The sequence below is a fragment of the Capsicum annuum genome, unplaced genomic scaffold (assembly GCF_002878395.1).
Source record: "Capsicum annuum cultivar UCD-10X-F1 unplaced genomic scaffold, UCD10Xv1.1 ctg82274, whole genome shotgun sequence".
In the NCBI taxonomy this organism is placed as follows: Eukaryota; Viridiplantae; Streptophyta; class Magnoliopsida; order Solanales; family Solanaceae; genus Capsicum; species Capsicum annuum.
Window position 1 is genome coordinate 70,669 of NW_025893054.1, and position 22,952 is coordinate 93,620.

The 22,952-nt window shown below is 37.3% G+C and overlaps 2 protein-coding genes across 8 annotated transcripts in view; one reads left to right on the top strand and one right to left on the bottom strand.

Annotated features, from left to right (window-relative positions):
- Positions 1-22,952, top strand: part of LOC107863530 (U-box domain-containing protein 35) — a 30,387-nt gene that overhangs the window by 3,023 nt on the left and 4,412 nt on the right. For both annotated transcript variants that reach the window (XM_047405884.1, XM_016709479.2), the window contains exon 5: positions 1,272-1,459. In XM_047405884.1, the coding sequence (XP_047261840.1) occupies positions 1,272-1,459 (188 nt within the window). The remainder of the gene's footprint in view (positions 1-1,271; positions 1,460-22,952) is intronic.
- On the bottom strand, positions 13,082-22,914 carry LOC107863531. Of its 6 annotated transcripts, XR_007051721.1 has the most exons (7): positions 22,586-22,914; positions 22,086-22,173; positions 15,686-15,815; positions 15,312-15,590; positions 15,103-15,222; positions 13,948-14,093; positions 13,082-13,584 (listed from the first exon to the last, which is right to left on the bottom strand). XR_007051721.1 is itself a non-coding variant. In XM_016709482.2 (6 exons), exons 3-6 carry the CDS (start codon positions 15,701-15,703, stop codon positions 13,450-13,452), a joined length of 552 nt encoding a protein of 183 aa, XP_016564968.2. In that variant the 5' UTR covers positions 15,704-15,815; positions 22,086-22,173; positions 22,586-22,914; the 3' UTR covers positions 13,082-13,449. The 6 variants fall into 6 exon arrangements, 5 of the variants coding, with proteins under 5 accessions (XP_016564968.2, XP_047261844.1, XP_016564969.2 ...); XM_016709482.2 differs by lacking the exon at positions 13,948-14,093; XM_047405888.1 differs by having other exon boundaries at positions 13,082-14,093.

Genomic DNA, 22,952 nt, shown 5'->3' on the forward strand with positions numbered 1-22,952 from the left:
AATGCAACAACCTGTGGGTATCTTAAGATACAATGCAGAAGAGAGGAATGGCACATAATATGGACAAAAAAGTTTATTTATTTGACATACATGCCATCTTCAGAAATGTACTTGTGGTCATTGACTTGTAATATCAAGAGAAATATTGATTCTAGAATAGGGGGCCTTCATATGGACTCACTTCTTATGAGCTATGAGATCCCCTCTCTGAAATAAACCTGACATTTTATCTCCTTAGATCATATGGTTGTTTTGTTCTTGATAAAGAAAAGGACCTTGAGCCTAACTTAACCTCAAAAGCTAGCTCATGAGGGGAGGATTGCTTAGATCATATGGTTGTTTTGTTCTTGATAAAGAAATGGACCTTGGGCCTAACTCAACCTCAAAAGCTTGCTCATGAGGGGAGGATTGCCCAAGACCATATAAGGAGACCAAGGACACTTTAACCCATCGATGTAGGACTCCAACACTCCCTGCACGCCCAGGGCTGGACATCTGGAGCATGGACAATATAAGATGGGGGTCCAACATCGGAAACAATAAACTCGGTGGGCCTGGCTTTGATACCATAATAAAGAAATGGACCTTGGGCCTAACTCAACCTCAAAAGCTAGCTCGTGAGGGGAGGATTGCCCAAGACCATATAAGGAGACCAAGGACCCTTTAACCCACCGATGTGGGACTCCAACAGTTCTTATTTGCAAAATATCCAAGTACCTTCTTCCTATGTGGATGAACTCTATAGAATTTCAGTAGTTAATTAGGACAATGTCAAACTAAAAGAAGAATGCAAGAAGTTCATATTATCCAATAGTCAAGTATAAAGCAGATAATATTCAACATCATAAAGCTATTCAAAATGATACGAGACACATTAATATGAAAACAAATAAAAACTTCAGTTGGTGATGCTTCTAACTAGGTTGAAGAAGCAACAAGGAGTTCACTAGTAATATAAGGCCTAAGTTTTCTTATATTCAAGAGTAAAGGTTTATTTGTCCTTTTGCATGGCTTTTTGCCGGGCACGAGTAAGTTATGAATGGGATGTAAACACAAACCATGGCGGGAGTTTGAAATGTTATTTTTTCTTTTTGGTAGATAGTTTTAGTGAATTGAAATTGAAATAGGTGAAGATCTTACCAATTTTTTTGGAAATCTGTGTCATCTTGAGGTGTTTTTACTACTACACTGGTTAGCTCCTTCGGAGAGGATACTTTCTAGCATCATTGTCATTTTCAATTGTAAGTTTAAACTGTTTATTTAATGTTTAGGGGACAAAGCTTATCCTCAAGAATCTCAGATGGTACTCCAAGCTTTTGTACCATCTATGCTGTTTCAAAAGGAAAATTGTCATCTATACGTCCTGATTCAAAAATAAATGGAACCAGTTTGGCTGGAGATAGTTACACAAGCTGCTCAATCACCAGTTCAACAGGCCACACTTCAAGTTCGCTAACAGGTAAAAACTAATTGTTTTGCGTTTATTTCATTGTTATTATATGTTCCACCAAACAAAATACTGCAAACTGTCAGCCAGTTTTGCGTACCTTGGCTGCACTTGTTGCTTTCAGCTGGAGAAACTTCTTACTTCTTCTGGTTTTATGCAGTTCTTTGCTCCATTTCTTGGTATCTGTGATTTAGGAGTGACATGATGTAACTCCCCGGAAATACACCCTAGATGCCACACGGTGCTTATGGCTTCGAAAGGCCACAAGCTAACCATGAACTGGTACCTGCTGTGATCACTGAATAATAATAACGAAATACATATGTGCGGAATAACTGAATACGCCTTAAGGTTTTAAATCTGAAAATAATACAATTGATAACCCAAAAGTCTGAAACTTATGCGAAAATATTAAAAATCTGACTGAAAAGATCAACAACTGACTGCCTGTCTAAAATGTCTGAAAGCCTTTAAAATTGTCTGAAAGAGGGTTGATGGGACAGGCCCCAACTAACTCCAACTGTCTAACTGAAATAAAATACTGAAATGAGCTGAAATAACAATCATGTCCTCGATAGATGAGGACTCACCACTGTTGATGCTGCTGATGCGTTGGAATATCTAAGTACGGTCGGGAACCTGAGCGTCTGAACCTATGATATCAAACATCATAGTGCAAGAAATGAGTATGCGATCAGTACTTTAAATGTACTGGTATACTAGATGAGGTTAGGCTAATATGCAGGGGTTCATGTGCATGAATAATAACTGACTGAATGAATAGCATGAGGTAACTGAATATAAATGCATGAAAACTGTAAAATTTGAGAATGCAAGACCAAGCATAAATCTGTAATCTGAAATAAGTCTATAATCTGAAATACTGAAAACTGGTAACTGTATGCTATGGTCAAGCAAACCTGAAACTGAACTTTATACTGAATACTGGTCTGAGACTGTGGGAGCTATCATTTAACCGACATGCCCTAATATGAGCTAATTGGGGTCCAACCTGTGACCCCAGTTGGAAGGGTATCAGTACTGTGTCACGGGCCAATGGCTGTGTGGATCCACTAAACTGATATCCCGAAAGACCAGGGTATCAAGCTTAAACTGACGGGTGACCCTGAGAGGTAGCCAAGCCTAAACTAACGGGTGACTCCTCATATCCTACGCTGGTTAGGTAGTTCTGGAATACAAGGACTGCTACTAACGACTCTGCCTAACTGACGGGGAAGTCGCCATCCCTGTATTCGGTCGGTGCTAAATCCTACTCCCAACTGAACTGACTCAGAATACTGAACTGATTTAAGTTTAACTGATTATGATGACTGACTGAGCTGATAATGCTCATAACATATCTGAAACCATTTTGAAAATACTGAGACTAAGAAAACAGCTAAGTTTTCAGGTATTCATAACTCCAAGACTTGATAACAATAATAATAGACCCATAGTACAACTTTGAGAATATCATAAGTAGTCATTGTACAAAATAATAATAGACCCATAATACAACTTTGAGAATATCATAAGTAGTCATTGCATAAAACCCATTTATCTAGTCATTTCATCAAACACATAGGGGTCATGAGTTAAAGCATGGGAATAGTTAAATCATGTAATAATCACACAATTTCGATATTAAATACATGGGTTAAGGATTTAACGTGTGAATATCACCATTCGAACGTATCAAGGGAATTTCAACCAAAATAATTTGTAAACATGATACATAATCGAAATTCATGAAATTTCATGGATATAATTCATGTTAACACCTAAAAATCATAACTTTGAACTTGAAAACGGGTTCTTGGACTCCATGGGTGATAAGGACCCATGAATGAACATTTGACATTCCTTAATCGAAGAATTCGTGAAGGTTCTTGGTGATTTCTTTAAGTTTGAGCTTGAATTTTGAAGATGCTAGGGCTTGTTCTTGAAAGAGGATTGCTTTCTCTTGAGAGGATTTGTGAAAAATGGGCAAATAATGCACCTAGGGACCTTAAATCTCGTGTTATGGATGAGTTTAGGTGGGGGAAATTGACCTAAATGCCCTCAATGATGAGGATTTAAGAAGCTGGAGGAGGCCACCTAACGCGGCGCGAGTCCTGGCTGGGTCAAGCAGCCAACGCGGTGCGACCTTAAGCCTGGGTCAATTACCCATCTCGGCGCGGCTCCATCGCGATGCCTTACTGTTTTGGTCATCCAAACACGGTCTAAACCTCGTCTAAAAATTCTGAAACTCACCCGAGATGTACCTTTGACATTCCTGATCATGAATCAACCTTAAGAAAGGCTATCCTGAACATCTGCACTTTCTAAAGGAACAACCATAGATGGGTCACCAATACACTTCTTTAACAAGGACACATAGAATATTGGATGCACTGATGCCAAATCTGCAGGCAACTCCAGCTCATACGCTACCTTCCCAAAATAACTCAAGATTCTGTAAGGGCCAACATATCGGGTACTAAGCTTCCCCTTCTTGCCAAATCACTTCACTCCCTTCATGGGAGAGATTTTCAAATGGACCAAGTCACTAACCTCAAACGCAAGATCTCGCCTCCTCACATCTGCATAGGATTTCTGTCGGCTTTCGGCTGTCTTAAGCCTATCCCTGATTAACTGAACTTTCTCCATCACATCGAACACTGAATCAAGCCCTATCAACGCAGTCTCACCTACCTCAAACCACCCAATAAGAGATCTACATCTCCTCCCATAGAGAGCCTCAAACGGAGCCATCTAAATACTGGAATGATAACTGTTATTGTGGGCAAACTCGATCAAAGGCAAGTGGTTATCCCAACTTCCTTTAAAGTCAACAACACATGCTCTCAACATATCCTCTATAGTCTGAATGGTCCTCTCTGCGTGACCATCTGTCTGAGGGTGAAAAGCTGTACTGAGACGAACTTGGATACCCAGACCCTTCTGAAAAGCTCTCCAAAAGTGAGAGGTAAACTGAGTACCTCTATCTGAAATAATAGACAACAGGACTCCATGCAACCTAACCAACTCTTTTATATAAAGCTTCGCATAATCCTCAGCTGGTAAGAAATGGGCTGATTTGGTCATTCTATCTACAATGACCCATATCGAATCATGCTGAAGACGCAAACGTGGTAACCCTGTCACAAAATCCATGTTCACCTCTTCCCACTTCCAAGTGGGAATGACGAACTCCTGCAAAGTGCCACTAGGCCTCTGGTGCTCAACGTTAACCTGCTGACAGTTAGAGCACTGAGCAACAAACTCTATAATATCTTTCTTCATACCACTCCACCAATAGATTTTTCGCAAATCACGGTACATCTTAGTGGCCCCTGGATGAATAGAATAACGCATACCATGCGCTTTTGCAAGAATCCATTGCCTCAAATCATCAACACACGGAACACACAGTCTACCCTGACAATACAACACACTATCTTCCCCTTGGTAGAAAACCTCAACTTTATGATCTCTTGCTGATTCTTTCAGCTTAACTAAACTAGGATCTCTATCTTGCTTCTCCTTTACTTCGGCAACCAAAGGCGATTCCGAACTACTCTGAACCCAAGCATTACCCTCAGCTGAATCAACCAAATGAACTGCTAATCTAGCAAGCTGATGAACTTCCCCGATTAACTTTTTTTATCATCCTCAACATGAGCAACACTACCCATAGACAGTCTACTAAGGGCATCTGCTACTACATTGGCCTTGCCCGGGTGATACAAAACGCTCATATCATAATCTTTTAACAACTCCAACTATCTTCTCTGACGAAGTTTCAAATCTTTCTATGAAAACACACACTGCAAGCTTTTGTGGTTCGTGAACACATCAACATGCACCCCATAGAGATAATGCCTCCAAATTTTCAAGGCAAAGACAACAACCGCCAACTCAAGATCATGGGTAGGGTAATTCTTCTCATGGTGTTTAAGCTGTCTAGAAGCATAGGCTATGACCTTACCTTTCTGCATCAACACACAACCAAGACCAACTTTGGAAGCATCACTGTAAACAATAAATCCCTCTGAACCGTCTAGCAACGTCAAAACTAGGGCTGAGGTAAGTCGAGTCTTCAACTCCTGAAAACTCTTCTCACAAGAATCTGACCATCGAAACTTGACTTTCTTCTGAGTCAATCTAGACATGGGGATGCAATAGACGAAAATCCTAATGTCTGACGGAGAAATGGGTCTGGGCCAGTTTCTCACTGCTTCGGTCTTTTGAGGGTCAACTCTAATGCCATCACCGAAAACAATATGGCCGAGGAAAGCTACTGATCTTAGCCAAAATTCGCACTTACTGAATTTGGCAAATAACTGATGGGCTCTAAGAGTCTGTAATACAATTCTGAGATGATTTGCATGATCATTTTCACTATGGGAATAGACGAGAATGTCATCAATGAAGACTATGACGAACATGTCCGAGTACTATTTGAACACTTGTTCATCAAGTCCATGAAAGCTGCTGGAGCATTCGTTAGTCCAAAGAACATGACTAGAAATTTGAAGTAACCATACAGAGTTCTGAAAGTTGTTTTCGAAATGTCACATTCTCTGGCTCTGAGCTGATGATAGCTGGATCTGAGGTCTATCTTAGAGAAATAATTGGCACCTTGAAGTTGGTCGAACAAGTCATCGATTCTAGGGAGTGGATATTTATTCTTGATGGTGACTTTGTTCAACTGACGGTAATCGATACACATCTTAAGAGAACTGTCTTTCTTACGCACGAAAAGGACTGGAGCGCCCTATGGGGAAACACTGGGCCTGATGAATCCCTTATCTAGGAGGTCTTTCAACTGTTCTTTCAACTCTTTAAGTTCAGCTAGAGCCATTCTGTATGGCGGAATACATATGGATTGGGTATCTGGAAGAAGGTCTATTTTGAAGTCAATTTCCCAGGTCTATTCCGAAGTCAATTTCCTTTTCGGGAGGAACTTCGGGAAGATCTTTAGTGAACACATCTGGAAATTCCCTTACTACTGAAACTGACTCGAGATTGGGAGTCTCAGAACTAGAGTCTTTGACTCGAACAAGATGGTGAACACACTCCTTGGATATAATTTTTCTCGCTCTAAGGTACGAAACAAGTTGACCCCTAAGTGTTGAAGTACTACCCCTCCATCAAGGACTGGTTCATTCGGAAACTGAAAATGAACAACTCTGTTTCTACAATCAACTAAAGCATAGCATGAGTGGAGCCAATCTATGCCGAGAATGACATCAAAATCGGTCATCTCTAATTTCTCAAGATCAACTGAGGTGACTTTCTGGGATATTGTGACCGGACAGTTCCTGTATACCTGCCTGGCTACAATAGAAACACCTACTGGGGTGGCCACTAAGAAGGGTTTTGCTAGAGTCTCAGGACTGACACCGAAATTAATAGCTATGTAGGGAGTTACAAAAAAAAATGTAGCTCCGGGGTCTAACAAAGCGTATACATGTAAATGAAAGACCTGCAACGTACCCGTAACCACATCAGGAGAATTTTCCTGATCCTGTTAGGACTGAAGTGCATATAGTCTGTTCTGGCGTTGACCGCTGGTGGCACTGGAGGTGGCGCCCTGCTGATTTGGGTGACCTGTTGGAGTTGATGATAGATGGGACTGGCCCTATTGGCGTAAATTCCTTCCCTTCTGAGCAACTACCCGACATTCCCGGATCCGATGGCTGGCTTGCCATACCCAAAGCGTACATCACTGCTAGCTCTACACTCACCCTGGTGGTTTCTACCACATTTCTAGCAAAGAGGATTTGTGCAACCACTGTTTACACTGCCTTGCGACTTAGAGCTTGGCGCCCTATCCCGATTGTCATTTCTGAACTTTGGCACAGAAGCACTAGCTGAAGATTTCTGACGGAATTGGGGACGATTACCACTCTCTGACCTCGGCTGAGCAAAGTTGAAACTACCTGTCCTAGCCCTCTTGTTCTCGCTTTCTTTCTCCTTAACCTTCTCCTTCTCAATCTGTTGAGCATGGACCATAAGCGTAGACAAGTCCATCTCCTTAATCAACATTGTGGTCCTACACTCTTGACCACACTATCATATACACCAGACACAAACTTGCTCATCCTAAACCTATTATCAGCCACCACATGAGGAGTATACCTGGCTAGCTGAGTAAACTTAAGCGAATATTCCTTCACACTCATATTTCCCTGCTTCAAATTAATGAAATCCAGCACCTTAGCTTCCCTCAACTCCAAAGGAAAGAATCTATCTAAAAAGGCTGTAGCAAACTCCTCCCATTCTATAGGCCCTGCATCTGCGCCTCTATCCCCCTTCCACTGCTTATACCAAGTGTGAGCTACATCCTGCAACTGGTAAGCAACCAACTCTGCACTCTCACTAGAAGTCACACCCATAATGTCAGTTACCTTCTGAACAATGTCAAGGAACTCCTGCAGATCCTCATCAAACTTGGATCCCAAAAACAGAGGAGGGTTCATTCGGGTGAAGTCCTGAATTCTAGCTGCGACAGTATCAGCCACTAGAACGGCTGGGACAGTAGCCTGCTGATTATTCTGAGCTGCTACAGAGTAAGCTAAAGTAGTGAATGCAGCTCTGAATTCTACATGAGAGACATACTTGTTCAAGGGATCTTCCTGAACAGGCGGGGGTGCAGGCAAATTTCCATTTCTCCTTCCGTTATTCTTTCTGGGAGGCATGTTCACTGTAAATGAAAGGAAGATTGAATTAGAGAGTTTAAATTGAGCTCATACTCAATCGCACGACACAAATGCTGGAAGAAGGGAAACTTTTCCTAGAACGTTTTGTAGCCTCTCGCCTATGAGTGTGGTGCGCTTCACACCCATGCACAAGACTCTACTCAATGCGGCTTTCTAACTCCCTAGGAAACTATAAAACCTTAGGCTCTAATACCAAGCTTGTAATGCCCCGAAAATATACCCTGGATGCCACAAAGTGCTTACGATCTCGAAAGACCACAAGCTAACCCATGAACTGGTACCTGCTGTGAGCACTAAATAATAATAATGAAATACACATGTGGAATAACTGAATACGCCTTAAGGTTTTAAATCTGAAAATAATGCAACTGATAACCCAAAAGTCTGAAACTTATGCGAAAATATTTAAAATCTGACTGAAAAGACCAACAACTGACTGGCTGTCTAAAATGTTTGAAAGCCTCTAAAACTGTCTGAAAGAGAGTTGATGGGACAGGCCCCAACTAACTCCAACTGTCTAACTGAAATAAAATACTGAAATGAGCTGAAATAATAACCATGTCCTCGATAGATGAGGACTCACCACTGTTGATGCTGTTGATGCGCCGGAATGCCTACGTACGGTCGGGAACCTGAGCGTCCGAACCTATGATATCAAACATCATAGTGCAGGAAATGAGTATGCGATCAGTACTTTAAATGTACTGGTATGGTAGATGAGGTTAGGCTAATATGCAGGGGTTCATGTGCATGAATAATAACTGACTGAATGAATAGCATGAGGTAACTGAATATAAATGCATGAAAATTGTAAAATTTGAGAATGCAAGACCAAGCATAAATCTGTAATCTGAAATAAGTCTATAATCTGAAAGACTGAAATACTGATAACTGGTAATTGTATGCTATGGTCAAGCAAACCTGAAACTGAACTCTGTACTGAATACTGGTCTGAGACTGTGGGAGCTATCATCTAACCGACATGCCATAATATGAGTTAGTTGGACCCTAGTTGGAAGGGTGTCAGTACCGTGTCACAGGCCAATGGTTGTGTGGATCCACTAAACTGATGTCCCAAAGGGCCAGGGTGTCAAGCCTAAACTGACGGGTGACCCTGAGAGGTAGCCAAGCCTAAACTGATGGGTGACCCTGAGAGGTAGCCAAGCCTAAACTGACGGGTGACTCCTCATATCCTACGCTGGCTACGTAGTTCTGGAATACAGGGACTACTACTAACGATTCTGCCTAACTGAAGGGGAAACAACCATCCCTGTATTCGCTCGGTGCTAAATCCTTCTCCCAATTGAACTGACTCGGAATACTGAACTGATTTAAGTTTAACTGATTATGATAACTGACTGAACTGATAATGCTCATAACATATCTGAAACCATTTTGAAGATACCGAGAGTAAGTAAACAACTAAATTTTCGGGTATTCATAACCCCCAGAACTCGATAGCAATAACAAGACCCATAATACAACTTTGAGGACATCATAAGTAGTCATTGTATAAAACCTATTTATCTAGGCATTTCATCAAACACATAAGGGTCATGAGTTAAAGCATTGGAATAGTTAAATCATGTAATAATCACATAATTTCGATATTAAAAACATGAGTTAAGGATTTAACTTGAATATCACCATTCGAACGTATAAAGGGCAATTTCAACCAAAATAATTTGTAAACATAATCGAAATTCATGAAATTTCATGGATATAATTCATGTTAACACGTAAAAAATCATAATTTTGAACTTGGAAATGGGTTCTTGGACTCCATGGGTGATAAGGACCCATGAATGAACATCTAACATACCTTAATCGAAGAATTCGTGAAGGTTCTTGAAGTTTGAGCTTGAATTTTTTAGAGGCTAGGGTTTGTTCTTGAGAGAGGATTTGTGAAAAATAGGCCAATAATGCACCTAAGGACCCTAAATCTCGTGTTATGGACGAGTTTGGGGTGGGGTGAAATTGACCTAAATGCCCTTAATAACGAGGATTTAAGAAGCTGGAGGAGGCCACCCAACGCGACGCGACCCTAAGCTTGGGTCAACTACCCATCGAGGCACGGCTCCATCGTGATGCCTTGCTGTTTTGGTCATCCAAACACAGTCTAAACCTCGTCTAAAAATTTCAAAACTCACCCGAGATGTACCTTTGACATCCCTGATCATGAATCCACCTTAAAATCAACATTCTATAGCCGGGAAAGGTCGAAACTAAAATCATTGAAGTTTGAGGGGCTTTGGAAATGACTAAGTCTTAACACTTAGTGAAATTTTTTAAGTCTTGGACCCCAAAACATGCAATAGTAAGCTGAAATGAACTAGGATCATACGGGGTCTTACATATGAATTCACATTACCATCACCTTTAATCTCAGAAGGAGCAGACGTTGGTTAGTACTGAGCGTTTGAATGTTGTTTTTGATGGCTTTAAACGAAAGACGTAGTAGCAACTGGTTAATATGCCCTGCTGTACCTTTATTAAAGCATGTCCCAGGATGGTGATAGCATGTGCTGGATCTTGATTGAAGAGTTATTTCTGGAATAAATCTTCTACTAATTGTGGAAACAGTTTATTTCATTCGTAAAAGTACATTAGGTAGTCATCCAACTGTCACTGCTTCATTCTCATAATTTGACACATCATGAAGGTCGGATTTTAGTTTGGGTGATTCGTTTTAGTCATTGCTTCATTCTCATTATTTGACACATCATGAATGTCGGATTTTAGTTTGGGTGATTCGTTTTAATATGCCTATTCCTGAAAATACACCACTTGAAATACTTGTCCATTCATATTACATAATCTCTCTCTGGAACATGTCTATGAGTTTAAGGACACATCAATTCATTAAAGAGTATTTGTTGAAAATTGATTTAGTTACTGCAGTAAATTTTAGTTAATAAGTTGTTTAGAATTAAGATGAGTTTGAATTTTAAATTTTAGATTAGGTTGTTTTAGTTGTTAAGATATTTTAGATTATTTTGAAATTCAAATTATGCTGATTTTTGTTTTATGTTGGCTATTTAAAGGCCCTCAATGCTCAATAAACTCATTGAAAGCTATTGAAAGATTTCAATCCAGTGAGAGTCATTTTAACCCTTTTTTCGCTGTCCCATCTTCTTTTTTAAAAAAATCAACAGTGGTATCAAGAGTTTCATTGATCTTTCGGGACCAGTGAATTCTTCCTAAGCGCTACCATATCGTTTTTAACCCGTAAGGGCTACCTATTTTAACCCGTCAGGGCCACCATTTTCAACCTGTGCTTATTTTCAAAGCGTAGGGCTATTTTCAACCAAAAGTATGTCAAACAACAGTCTCTCATTGAATGCCCCAAAAATTTACTGGCGAAAACTACCAAATTTGGTCAGTGAAAATGAAATTATATCTTCAAGCCTATGATTTGTGGGAAGTTGTAGCGGAAGATACACCATTACAACCACTCCCTGAAAATCCTACTGTTGCTCAGATTAAATCTCATTAAGATGAAAAGCTAAAAAAATTCAAAGCCAAAATTGTAATTCAAAATTCAGTTGCGGATACGATATTTTCTAAAATTATTGCTTGTGAGACAACAAATAAAGCTTGGGAAAAACTAAAAAGGGAATATCAAGGAAGTGATCGAGTTAGACAAATGCAAATTTTGAATTTGAAAAGGAATTTTGAATCTCTTAGGATGCAAGAGGATGAAACTATTGCCAAGTATTCTGACAAGATTTCTTTGCTTGTCAGTAAAATCAGGTTGCTTGGTGAGGATTTTAAAGATGAAAGAGTTGTAGAAATAATTCTTGTGACAATTCCGGAGAGATTCGAGTCTAAAATCTCATCTTTGGAAGAGTCTAAAGATCTCTCTACTATCTCTATTGAAGAACTAATAAGTGCTCTTCAAGCACAAGAGCAAAGAAGAGCCTTCAGACAAGACAATGTTATTGAGAGTGCTTTTTATGCACAAAACAAAAAAGGAAAAGGTAATTATCCTCTTTGCAGACACTGCAAAAAGAAAACTCACTTGGAGAATTTTTGTTGGTGGAGACCTGATGCAATCTGTGGAAATTGCAAACAAGCAGGTCATGTTACAAAAGTGAGCAAGCTTAAAAACAATCCTCAAGTCACTACTAAAAAAAGGCCAAAAACCGACGGCTAAAAGCGACGGCCTGCGTCGCTTTTTAGTCCAAAAGCGACGGAAAGGCGTCGCTTTATTTTGCGTAAAAAAAAGGGTCCTTTTTTTGAAAACGACGGCCTGCGTCGCTTTTATTACAATGGACCATGTCGCTTTTAGAAAAAATAACTTTTTAGGTTTTTTTTAGAAAAAACGACGCTGTGCGTCGCATTTTGTTCTTAGTGAAGAACACATGATGAACAAAAAGTGACGGACAACGTCACTTTATTTTTTTAGAAAAATTTACACGATCCGTCGTAATTTGAATTTTTTTTTTTGAAAAAAGCGACGTTGATCATCGCTTTATGTTCTTCATACTGAATGAAAAAACGACGTTGGTTGTTGCTTTCTTTTTTTGTAATGAATTAAAAAGCGACATTGGTCGTCGCTTTTTGTTCTTCATAATAAATATAAAAGCGACGGCGGTCATCGTTTTTTGTTCTTCATAATGACTAAAAAAGTGACGGCCATCGTCTTTTTTTTAAATTACTGATTGAAAAAATGACGCAAAGCGTTGCTTTTTTGGAAATGTATTTTAAAAAAACGACGAACAAAAGGGACCCGATCCGTCGCTTTTCTGCACTTTTTAATTTTTTGCATCCCACCTGCCATATATAAAATACAATTTGTTAGATAGAACACTATGCAACACACATTACGAATCATACAACAAACTACTCATCAAAACATTTAAGTCATTTAAATCATCAATGCTTCAACAACATCCAAAAAACTTATCCAATATTCAAAAACATCTAAAACACTCAAGTCTTTAAGCTTTTTAATTTAAAAGTTAAAAGTTAAGTTCAAGAATTAATATCTAAAAAAAGTCTAAAATCCAAATAACACTAAGGAGCAGTGTCAACAAACTATCACTTTCTGTTTCTTCTTTGCTACTTGAATCGGGAGATGGAGAATGGTGACGACGACGACTCATGCAAATCATTTGTTTCTTGAGTTGCTCGACAGTCTTGCTCATGACTTCATTTTGAGCAACGAATTGTGCGAAGGCACGTGAAAGATCTATAACCTGTTGCGACATAGCAGCAAGCTGAACACCATCAATCGCCTCAGCCTGGCGCGAGGAACCAATACCAACCCATCCAGCACAAAGACGTCGTAAATTATTTCGAGAACCAAACCCATAGGTTTTCCCCTTCTTTTTTTCCTCCTGCCACTTTTTCGATCCAAATTTGATTTGATTCTTCCTGTGTAGGCTGGGTTGAACCAAACTCAGACAAATAGCGTATATATTCATTCTGCATATTAAAAAAGACACATCAGTAAATTTTACTAGTAGGATATAAGTAACTTAATTGCGATGTAAGAGCATGCAGATATAAATGCACCTAAAACATGGTTTCTAAAACTAGAGAAGTACGTAGATTGTAGGTGAGAAAATTTGGGCGCACACATAAATGCACATATTATTGCTAATGTCAGACACCTTGGTGGATACTATATAGGGATGGAATAGTCTAATAGAAGCAGTACCACCACTTTCTGAAAATAATAGAGTAAAATGATGAAACCAACAGAAGCTAACAAAGGTTTTGATCAATATAAAACAAACTTTAGAGAAATATGATTCTTAAGAGGTATGTAGCAAATAAGTCCACCACCTTCTTTAAGCTCCTAACTTTCAAATTGTTGGTGTTGTCAATAGAACCAATAATTTCTTGTTTGCTAATGAATCCAATGAATCCATATTGACGTCTTCATTTGTGAGTTTGAGATGATGAAAAAATCAATAGATGCACCCTGCCAACTATATTGTAGAAATTACTAAAATGAAGGACAAGATCATACATCATTCTCAAATTTTTACTCGATAATTCGAACTCTACAATACTCATAATGAGCACTTGTCAAGCACTCTATCTACAAACCATCTAAATGGAAATCCACTTGAGTTAGATAAAACTTACAAGAATGTAAACACATATAATATGTAAAAGTAAACTTACGAATATCTAAATAGGTGATCCATGAGTCATTGACATATACTACTTAAACAAATACAACCAAATTGGGTGACCTGTAGGTAAATAATCCATAAAGACTATAATCTATAGATAACTAAAAAGAAAGTAGAATTCTATGCATTAAACATGTAAACAACTGGCCTATAATGTGACATTTACAATATAATAAAATATACAAGAAAACTATGGAAACACTTAATTCCTGAATCTTATAAATTGTTGAAATATATAGCATGCAAATGACTTAGTAATGAAATATGGGCACATCAATGATAACCACTAAATATATATCCTTAAAATCTATAAAAAAATTAATCATGTCATTTGAACAATTTAATTTGGCAATTATAATTAGCATCAGAACGTAAATCCAGATAGGTAATAGAACGTTGCAAAAATATGAGTAGCAGTTCATATACGTTTACCAAGATTAGAGGAGTGGCATTAATAATTAAGGAGTTGGAAAATGACACCTCGAAGGACTTGGCAATGACATTAAAGAGGTTCATCAATTGAGCTTCAAATTTCCAGTCATTGTAGCTTAACATACCAACTTGGTGCTTCTAATGTAGTTGTGACTGAACTACTATAAACAAATCTCATACAAGTGTCAATGTTCAATTATTAATAACATTACTAACAAAATAGTCTCCATGGTCTTTTCACAACAACAATAAACTCAGTATAGTCCCAAAAATATATAAAGAACTTGAATTTAGACGCAATACAATATAAGAAATTATAAGGGAGAGATATAAGTATAACAAAGTAAAATATAAATGTAAGTCTTACATTGGCATTTTCAGCCCTGGGCTCAACCCACACATCTGGGTCTGACTCATTCGTCTTTTTCACGAGATGAGTTCGTCTGGAGATCTCAAGTTGAGTTGATTCGCGACCCAACTCCTTTTTCTGTAAACACAAGGTAAATACGCGTAATCAAGTAGTATTTAATGAACTTTATATAAACGCCTAAATTAAAACCTAAGATTTCTACTTACCATTTCTTGAACTATGACGTTGACACTCTTTGCACCTCCGGTATGCAATGAGCCACCCTTTAAACTGGTTCTAACTTTCTTATTTTGCTCACTGAGTGCCTTATATTCAGGAGTATCCGTATAAATACACAAATCATCATATACCTCTTTGAGAAGCCATTGTGCAACATTGCCTGTACGCCTAACACATTCAAGCCAATTGCGTAGTCTTGTACCAGCATTCCTCTCAAAAGTAGTGCATATAGCTCTATTGTACTTTTCTAACCAAGTACACATTGTCTGAAAATCAATTGAGTAACGTTATATGATATATATATACATACAAATATATATTACTATTAAAGTTAACTAAATAAAAATTAAATGTACTAGACCTTGAACTCTTCAAACATTGCTTGTCTATGGTCTTCTGGAATCTCCGACCAACTGTGCCAAGGTTGTGTAAAAAGCCTTCTAACACTCTCCTTCACTGCCTTATTAACTTCTTTTGATGCGGGATGCCACCTGTAAAGAACAAAATAAATATGTAATCATGAATATTTTATTAATGAAAAAATAAACTTACTTAGATCCATCAGGCTCGATGAAGACTCTACCAAGCCTGTCCTTATCTCAATTAACTAGACCAATCAAATGTGCATCAGTATCATCTGCTATAGGTTGAGGTGGAGGTGCAGATCCAGATGCAGATGCTACTCTCGGGAATACCAAAGGTTCACTAAATGGGGGTGGGGGTGTGTGGGGGGGAAGATGTCTGCGTATCGGAGTCAGAGCTGTTTCTCAGTCGCAATCCTGAGAGGTGGGGGGATGAATCGCGAGGGGATGGAGTACCAGATGAAAATCTCGAAGTCCTTATAGCTGTAGGAGACCTGAAAGTCTGTGGAGCATAAGAAGTGCACACCTGTCGCTGCTTTCTGGGACCATGATAATCTACAGGATTACCAGTGCCAAATGGGACATAAGACCTCTCTGATGAAGAGGTGTGCATTTGTGGCAGGAATATCATTAGGATTTATTGGCGTCCTAGATTTCTTTTTAGCAGTTGACTTCAAATTCTTATCAGAACCAAGCTGATCACCGCTATCACCGGATGCCATCTGTATGCAAGATTACATTAAACTACCTACTTCTGATAAGACTACTGCAGAAATAATAATTTCAGATTTTTTAAAGTAATAGAAAACACCCAGTTTTTTTCTGAATATAATGCCTAATTGCTGGTACAAAACCCATATGTTCTGATTGCTGGTACAGAACATATATGTTCAGATGCCTCAGCCACTCAACATTTTTCTTGTCCATCTAAAGTTAAGCATTCAATTAATACTTGTGAAAGAGTAGAGAGGCTCAAGAAATTAAAGGATCTCACCTCAGACCAATCGTACTTAACTTGATGTTTTTGTTGTTGTAATTTACTTGTGCAATAGAGGGCTTCTTTAAGATCCAAGAAACAATCCACAAATTGATACCACAAATAATTATTATCAAAACACAACAATTAAAATATAAACTTAGACAACAACCAAATTAGCAAGAACCCCGTTCTTAGTTGCATCATTAGAATACATAAAAAAATTATAAGTATTAACAAATAAGTAGTGGTAATAAAAAAACTAACAATCCTATCTATATTCTCTCAATCTTCCTCATCGCTTGTTTCATTTCCATCATTTTCCCATTCTTCCTCATCCGTTGTTTCATTTTCATGGTCCCATTCATCCTCCCAGAATGATTCATTTCCCTCATTTATTTCTTCCGCAGTATTTGAAATGTCAATGATCCCATCATCAGAAACTTCTTCTAATATGCGTTGAGGATGTTCTAGATTGTTTTCCAACTTATCATCCACTATTTGATCAACAACTGCGACTTCGTTCTGGTATGCCACATCTAATACATTCTCAATCTCAATTCTCCCCCAGGCTTACTCTTTATAACCACCCACCAATTGGCTTTATTTCTGCGCAATGGATATGTAGCATAATATGCTTGCCTAGCATTTTGTGCAATGATAAAGGGATCATAGAGATTATATTGCCTCGTGTGCTTCACTTCAATTATATTATGCTGTTGATTCACCCTGGTACCTCTATGTGATGGATCAAACCACTTGCACCGAAATAGAATTTTCTTCTTTTTTGGCCAACCAGGGTACCTGATTTCTAATATCTTTTGTATGACACCAAAATATTCAACGATTTGACCATTACCATCGACATCACCTTCAACACACACGCCGCTGTTATTAGTTTTCTTATACAACTTTCTCGGTTTGAAACTTGAAACCGTTCACACAATATTTATTCATTGTTCGAATTTGAGTTGCAGGACCAAATATAATATCTCTCACCAATGGCAAATGTTCAATGGTACTATGTTATTAAATGACCTATATAAAATTTTATTAAATGACCTATATAAAATTTTAGTAAATACATATATGATCTTTTGTACTTACATATTCTTTCAGCCAATTGGAAAACCTCGTATATATGGCATCATTACCCCATTTCCCAATGAATAAACTGTCAAGTGTACATCATTAAGATTTTTTTATTAGTGAAGTATCCTTAACAAATTAATATAATTCGATAACATCATTAACACTTACTCAAGATATGGTTGAATCTCTGGACAATTGAGCAAAACATGTGTTACAATAGATTTTCTTTCCATACTAGTGAAGGCTCGCGTACAATGACTTTTAGACCCTTTACCCGAATTGTTAAAAATTGATATAGGTGGAAACATAGGATCACCATCACCTTCATCATTACGATTGGACCTATTTCTCTTACATGGCAGTTCATCCCCAAAGTAGTACGAACAAAAATAAGCAATTTCTTTTGCAAGATAAGCTTCACAAATCGAACCTTCAATCTTTCCCCTTTGCTTAATAGATTGTTTACACTCACCAATTTTCCTGCATAATATTATCTTAGGTAGATAAAAGAATTTATTTTTAAGAAAATGATGGAATTAATTTTAAAAAATTTACCTCTCTCCAGGATACATCCACCTCATTTGAACTGAGCCTCCAAGACGTGCCTCTTCTACGAGGATTGGAAGATTCTCCATCATATCAAAAAAGCCACATGAAAATATCTTCTACAACTTCGTAGTGATGACAGGAATATTCTGCTCCATTCTGTCTAAGCTACTCTCCAACAACTTTCCTGAACATAAATCTTTAAAGAACAAACTTATCTCTGTGATTGGTTTCCATATCCTCTCGGGAAGGTGGCTAAATGCGATAGGAATCAAGGTTTCCATAAAAACGTGGCAATCATGACTTTTCATTCCAATCAACTTCCCTTCTTCCATATTCGCTCGTTTTCCTAAATTCGAAGCATACCCCTCGGGCATCCTCAAATTCTTAACCCACTCACATATTTCCCGTTTCTCATCTAAGGTGAATGAAAAACTAGCCTTGGGCTTAAACAATTTACCATATTCTTTTTCCTTCAACCACAATTCCTTCCTCTTGCAATACTCCTTTATATCTATTCTAGCTTTTGAATTATCTTTTGTCTTGCCCTTAACATCCATGATTGTGTTAAATAAATTATCAAAATAATTTTTTTCAGTGTGCATTGGATCAAGATTATGTCTTAGTTTATTGTCTCCCAATAAGGCAACTCCCAAAATATGCTTTGTTTGGTCCAATTATGTTCAACGCCATATCCAGGAAGTCTAGAAAGTGGAGGTGGCGGATCATTCTTAATCTTATTCTTTCTAAACGCATTTTTCATCCTCCTAAACTCGTGGTCCATGGGTAAGAACTGGCGATGATAATCAAACCAAGAATTTTTTCGACCATATTTTAAAGTGACTGCTTTGCTATTTTTCATGCGATATGGGCAAGCTAACTTTCCAGCAGTCATCCAACCAGACAACATCCCATATGCAGGAAAATCACTAATAGTCCACATTAAATTGGCACGCATAACAAAATTCTGCTTAGTTGATATATCATATGTCACTACACCTTCATGCCATAATTGTAGTAATTTATCTATCAATGGTTGGAGATACACATCGATCAAACTTTTTGGATTGCGGGGACTTGGAATAATACAACTTAGAAATATGTGGGGACTTGTCATGCACATTTCAGGAGGAACATAATATGGAGTAATAAATACAGGCCAATAAGAATAAGGTGTGCTAGAATTAGAGAATGGTGTGAAACCATCTGCACACAACTCCAATCTAACATTTCTTGGTTCACTAGCAAAATTAGGATAAGTTCTATCGAAGTGCTTCCAAGCTTCTCCATCTGATGGATGAGACAAGACACCTGGTGGCCCCCTATTTTCATGGTGCCATTTCATGTGTGGGGCAGAACTCATCAAAGCATACAACCTTTTTAGCCTAGGTATAAGAGGTAAATAGTGCATCGCCTTAATAGAAACTAGGTAAATAGTGCATCGCCTTAATAGAAACTATCTTTCCACCGGGAGTCCGCTTATAACGAGCATGTCCACAAAACTTACAATTTTCTAATTCAACATCATCATTATAGAACAACATACAACCATTTATACAATAATGGATTCTATTATATGACAATCCCAACTTGGAAATCAATTTCTTTGCTTGATAAAAATTCTGAGGTATGTTCAATTCTGAATTTACTAGTTCACCCAAAAGACCAACCATAGAGTCCATAGCAACTTGAGCAACATTCCAAACAGATTTGATATTCAGTAATCTAACTACAACAGATAAAGCAGAATGCAGACTGCCTTCACATAGTGGGTGACTAGCCTCTTCTAATTGTTGATAGAAACCTCTTTCTTCTTCATTGGGATCTTCTTCTAAATTCTGTTCGGGTTCAATCCCATCCCCAATACCAAAAGCATCATTGACCATTTGATGAATCCTATCCTTCTGTTGTACTCTATCCTGTTGCACCCTATGTTGAACTCTAGCATGTTGAATCCTAGCGTGTCGACCATGTACAAGCATGTCATATTCATCCACAGGCAACGAATTATAAAATATACCATTCAAACCATCTCTTTCTCCATGATCAATCCACACAAAGTATCTTGGCTTAAATCCATTACGATAGAGATGAGTCATCACTATATCTGGTTGAAAAAACTTCAAGCACCTACATGAACTACAAGGACACCTAACCACTCCATTTTCTTGAAATAGATCTAGTGACATTGCATGATCGATAAAACCTCTAACGCCATCAAGATATTGGGGTTTTAAACCACCAACATTTTCATAATCCATATCATACATCCACAGACGATGATCTATCTATAAAAATATAGATATTCAATAATATGCAACTTTACATTAAAACATATAAAAATCAAGTCATTAGTTCAGATATCAAGTGAATACACTTAAATCATTTTCAAGTAGATACGCTTAACCTTTTTCAAGTCATTAACTTCACATTTTAAGTAGCAACACTTAAGCATTTTCAAGTCACAAGTTCACAATTAGTAGTAACTACATTTGAGCATTTTCAAGTCACTAACTTCACATTTCAAGAAGCTATGCTTAACCATTTTCAAGTCATAATGTCACAATTTCAAGTAACTAAAGCATTTTCAACTCATTGACTTCACATTTCAAGTAGCTACACTTAATCATGTTTAAGTCACAAAGTTACAATTTCAACTAACTACACATAAGTTTTTTCAAGTCGTTAACTTCACATTTGAAGTAGCAACACTTAAGCATTTTCAAGTCACAGATCATTAACTTCACATTTCATCATAACTTAGAAAGATCAATAGATCAACTGATATTCAGAAGTGCAACACTGATCTTACACCAAAATTAAGAGAGTTTGGATTTAATTTATTTCTTTAAGATCATGTAATAATTAGTGCTAAATAGGAAAAAGAACTATTGGGCTCTTAAAAGAAAAACTTACAAATGATATCTCTCATCATTATTTGGAAACTTATAGTCAATGTTACTTCTCGCTTAATATCCCCGTACTTTCCACAATGGAGTGATATGAATACCAAAGTCTCATTTCGATTGTGCTATATATTTTTTTTAACTAAAGACAAGAGTCCAGAAACACAGTGGCCAAGATAGCAAAAAAGTTTCAAACTTGATGTAAATCACAAATCTTTCTAACTAAAGTTCAAACAACTTATTTACGAAAAAAATTGAAAGAGAAGAAAAATGTTTATTCAAGTCTTGGAATAAGGTGTTTCTGAATAAAGTTCTGAGTTTTTTTATTTTGAATTCATTAAACTGTGAAAGATAAGTTATCCAAACTTAAGTTGATCTTCTCTGCATTATTTGCTTTTATTACTTTCTTTTACTTTTAAGGCATGAACTTATTAACTAATTTGATTAATAGTGTCTAATTCTTTCCATAAAGAAGAGAAATAGAACAAGCCTACTTGTCACAAACATCGATATTTTGTTGAATAAGTAAGCTGCTAGACACTTTTGACTAAGCACAATTTGAGTACCTACAATAAAGCTACTTTCATTGAAACATTAAAATCCTTTCAAAATTAGGTATTGAAAACCCCTTTTTATCCAACTACTATACTTCAAAAAGTGGAAATTAGTCAAGCCATTTAGCTGAGAGAAAATCAAATTTATAAATAAGAGGAACCAATTAGTTGGATTCACATTGAAATAGAGAAACAAATAAAAGAAAAATATTAAAATCTTTAGTAAAAGGAGCTGAAATGTGACCTACAACGAAAAAAATAAAATGGGGATAGAAGGAAGTCTTGGGTTTAAGAGCAATGAACAGAATTAGATAATTTCACTTACCTCAAAACTTAAAGAGCAAAAATGGCATAACCTTAACAGATCAAACCTATTGAAGAACTTCAAGATTTATGAGCTCCAACTCCAATCACTAACATAAACAACTAAAAGCTTAGAGATTCATCTACAACTTCAATTAAAATCACTAAAAAACCAACTAAAGTAACACAAATCCTCAAAGAAATGAGAGGGATTTACAGATTTAACCCTAATAGTCAAATGCAAGCAAATATTAGTAAATATATGAGAACATTATCTCAAATTTAAAGTGGAGCTAGATTTAGAGAGAGAGTGTGTGAGAGAGATAGGAGTTTGAGATAGCAGGATGAGTTTTTTTTGGTTTTTACACTTCATATTTAGGTACTCTAGTCTTAAACAAAATACAAGAGGCCATTATTAAACCTACTGTTGTGAATCATAGCCTTCAATTGATCTCACTAACTTCCTAGATCATGACAAACAATGACAGCACATAGTGAGAGTTGAATGAAAGTTGAACATACCTTAAAGTGTGAATATCACTGATAGCGAACTCGTCGATGACAATCTCGAAGTGTCACTAATAGCGTTGCAAGAGAGAAAGAGAGAAAGGAAGGAAGAGAGAGAGAAACAAGCGGTGCTAGAGAGAAAGAAATGAAGAGAGTGAGAAAAAGAAAATAATAGGTCTTTTGCCTTAACACAGTGGACTAAAAAGTTGAATTTATTCCGACGGCCAACGTCGACGTTGGTTGTCGCTTTTTAAAAATATATGTACTTAATTTAATTTTTTAAAATATAAAAATTATTTATTTATTATTAAATTAAAAATATCAAATATCGACGGCCAATGTCGCTTTTCAAAACATTATTTTTTACGTATTTTATTTTCAC

Coding starts and splice junctions, on each gene's coding strand:
- LOC107863531 (XM_016709483.2), bottom strand. Junction 15,223..15,311: donor ACGTCATAGTTCAAGAAATG/GTAAGTAGAAAT, acceptor TTGTGTTTACAG/AAAAAGGAGTTGGGTCGCGA. Junction 13,585..15,102: donor CCAGGGCTGAAAATGCCAAT/GTAAGACTTACA, acceptor TTTAATATGCAG/AATGAATATATACGCTATTT.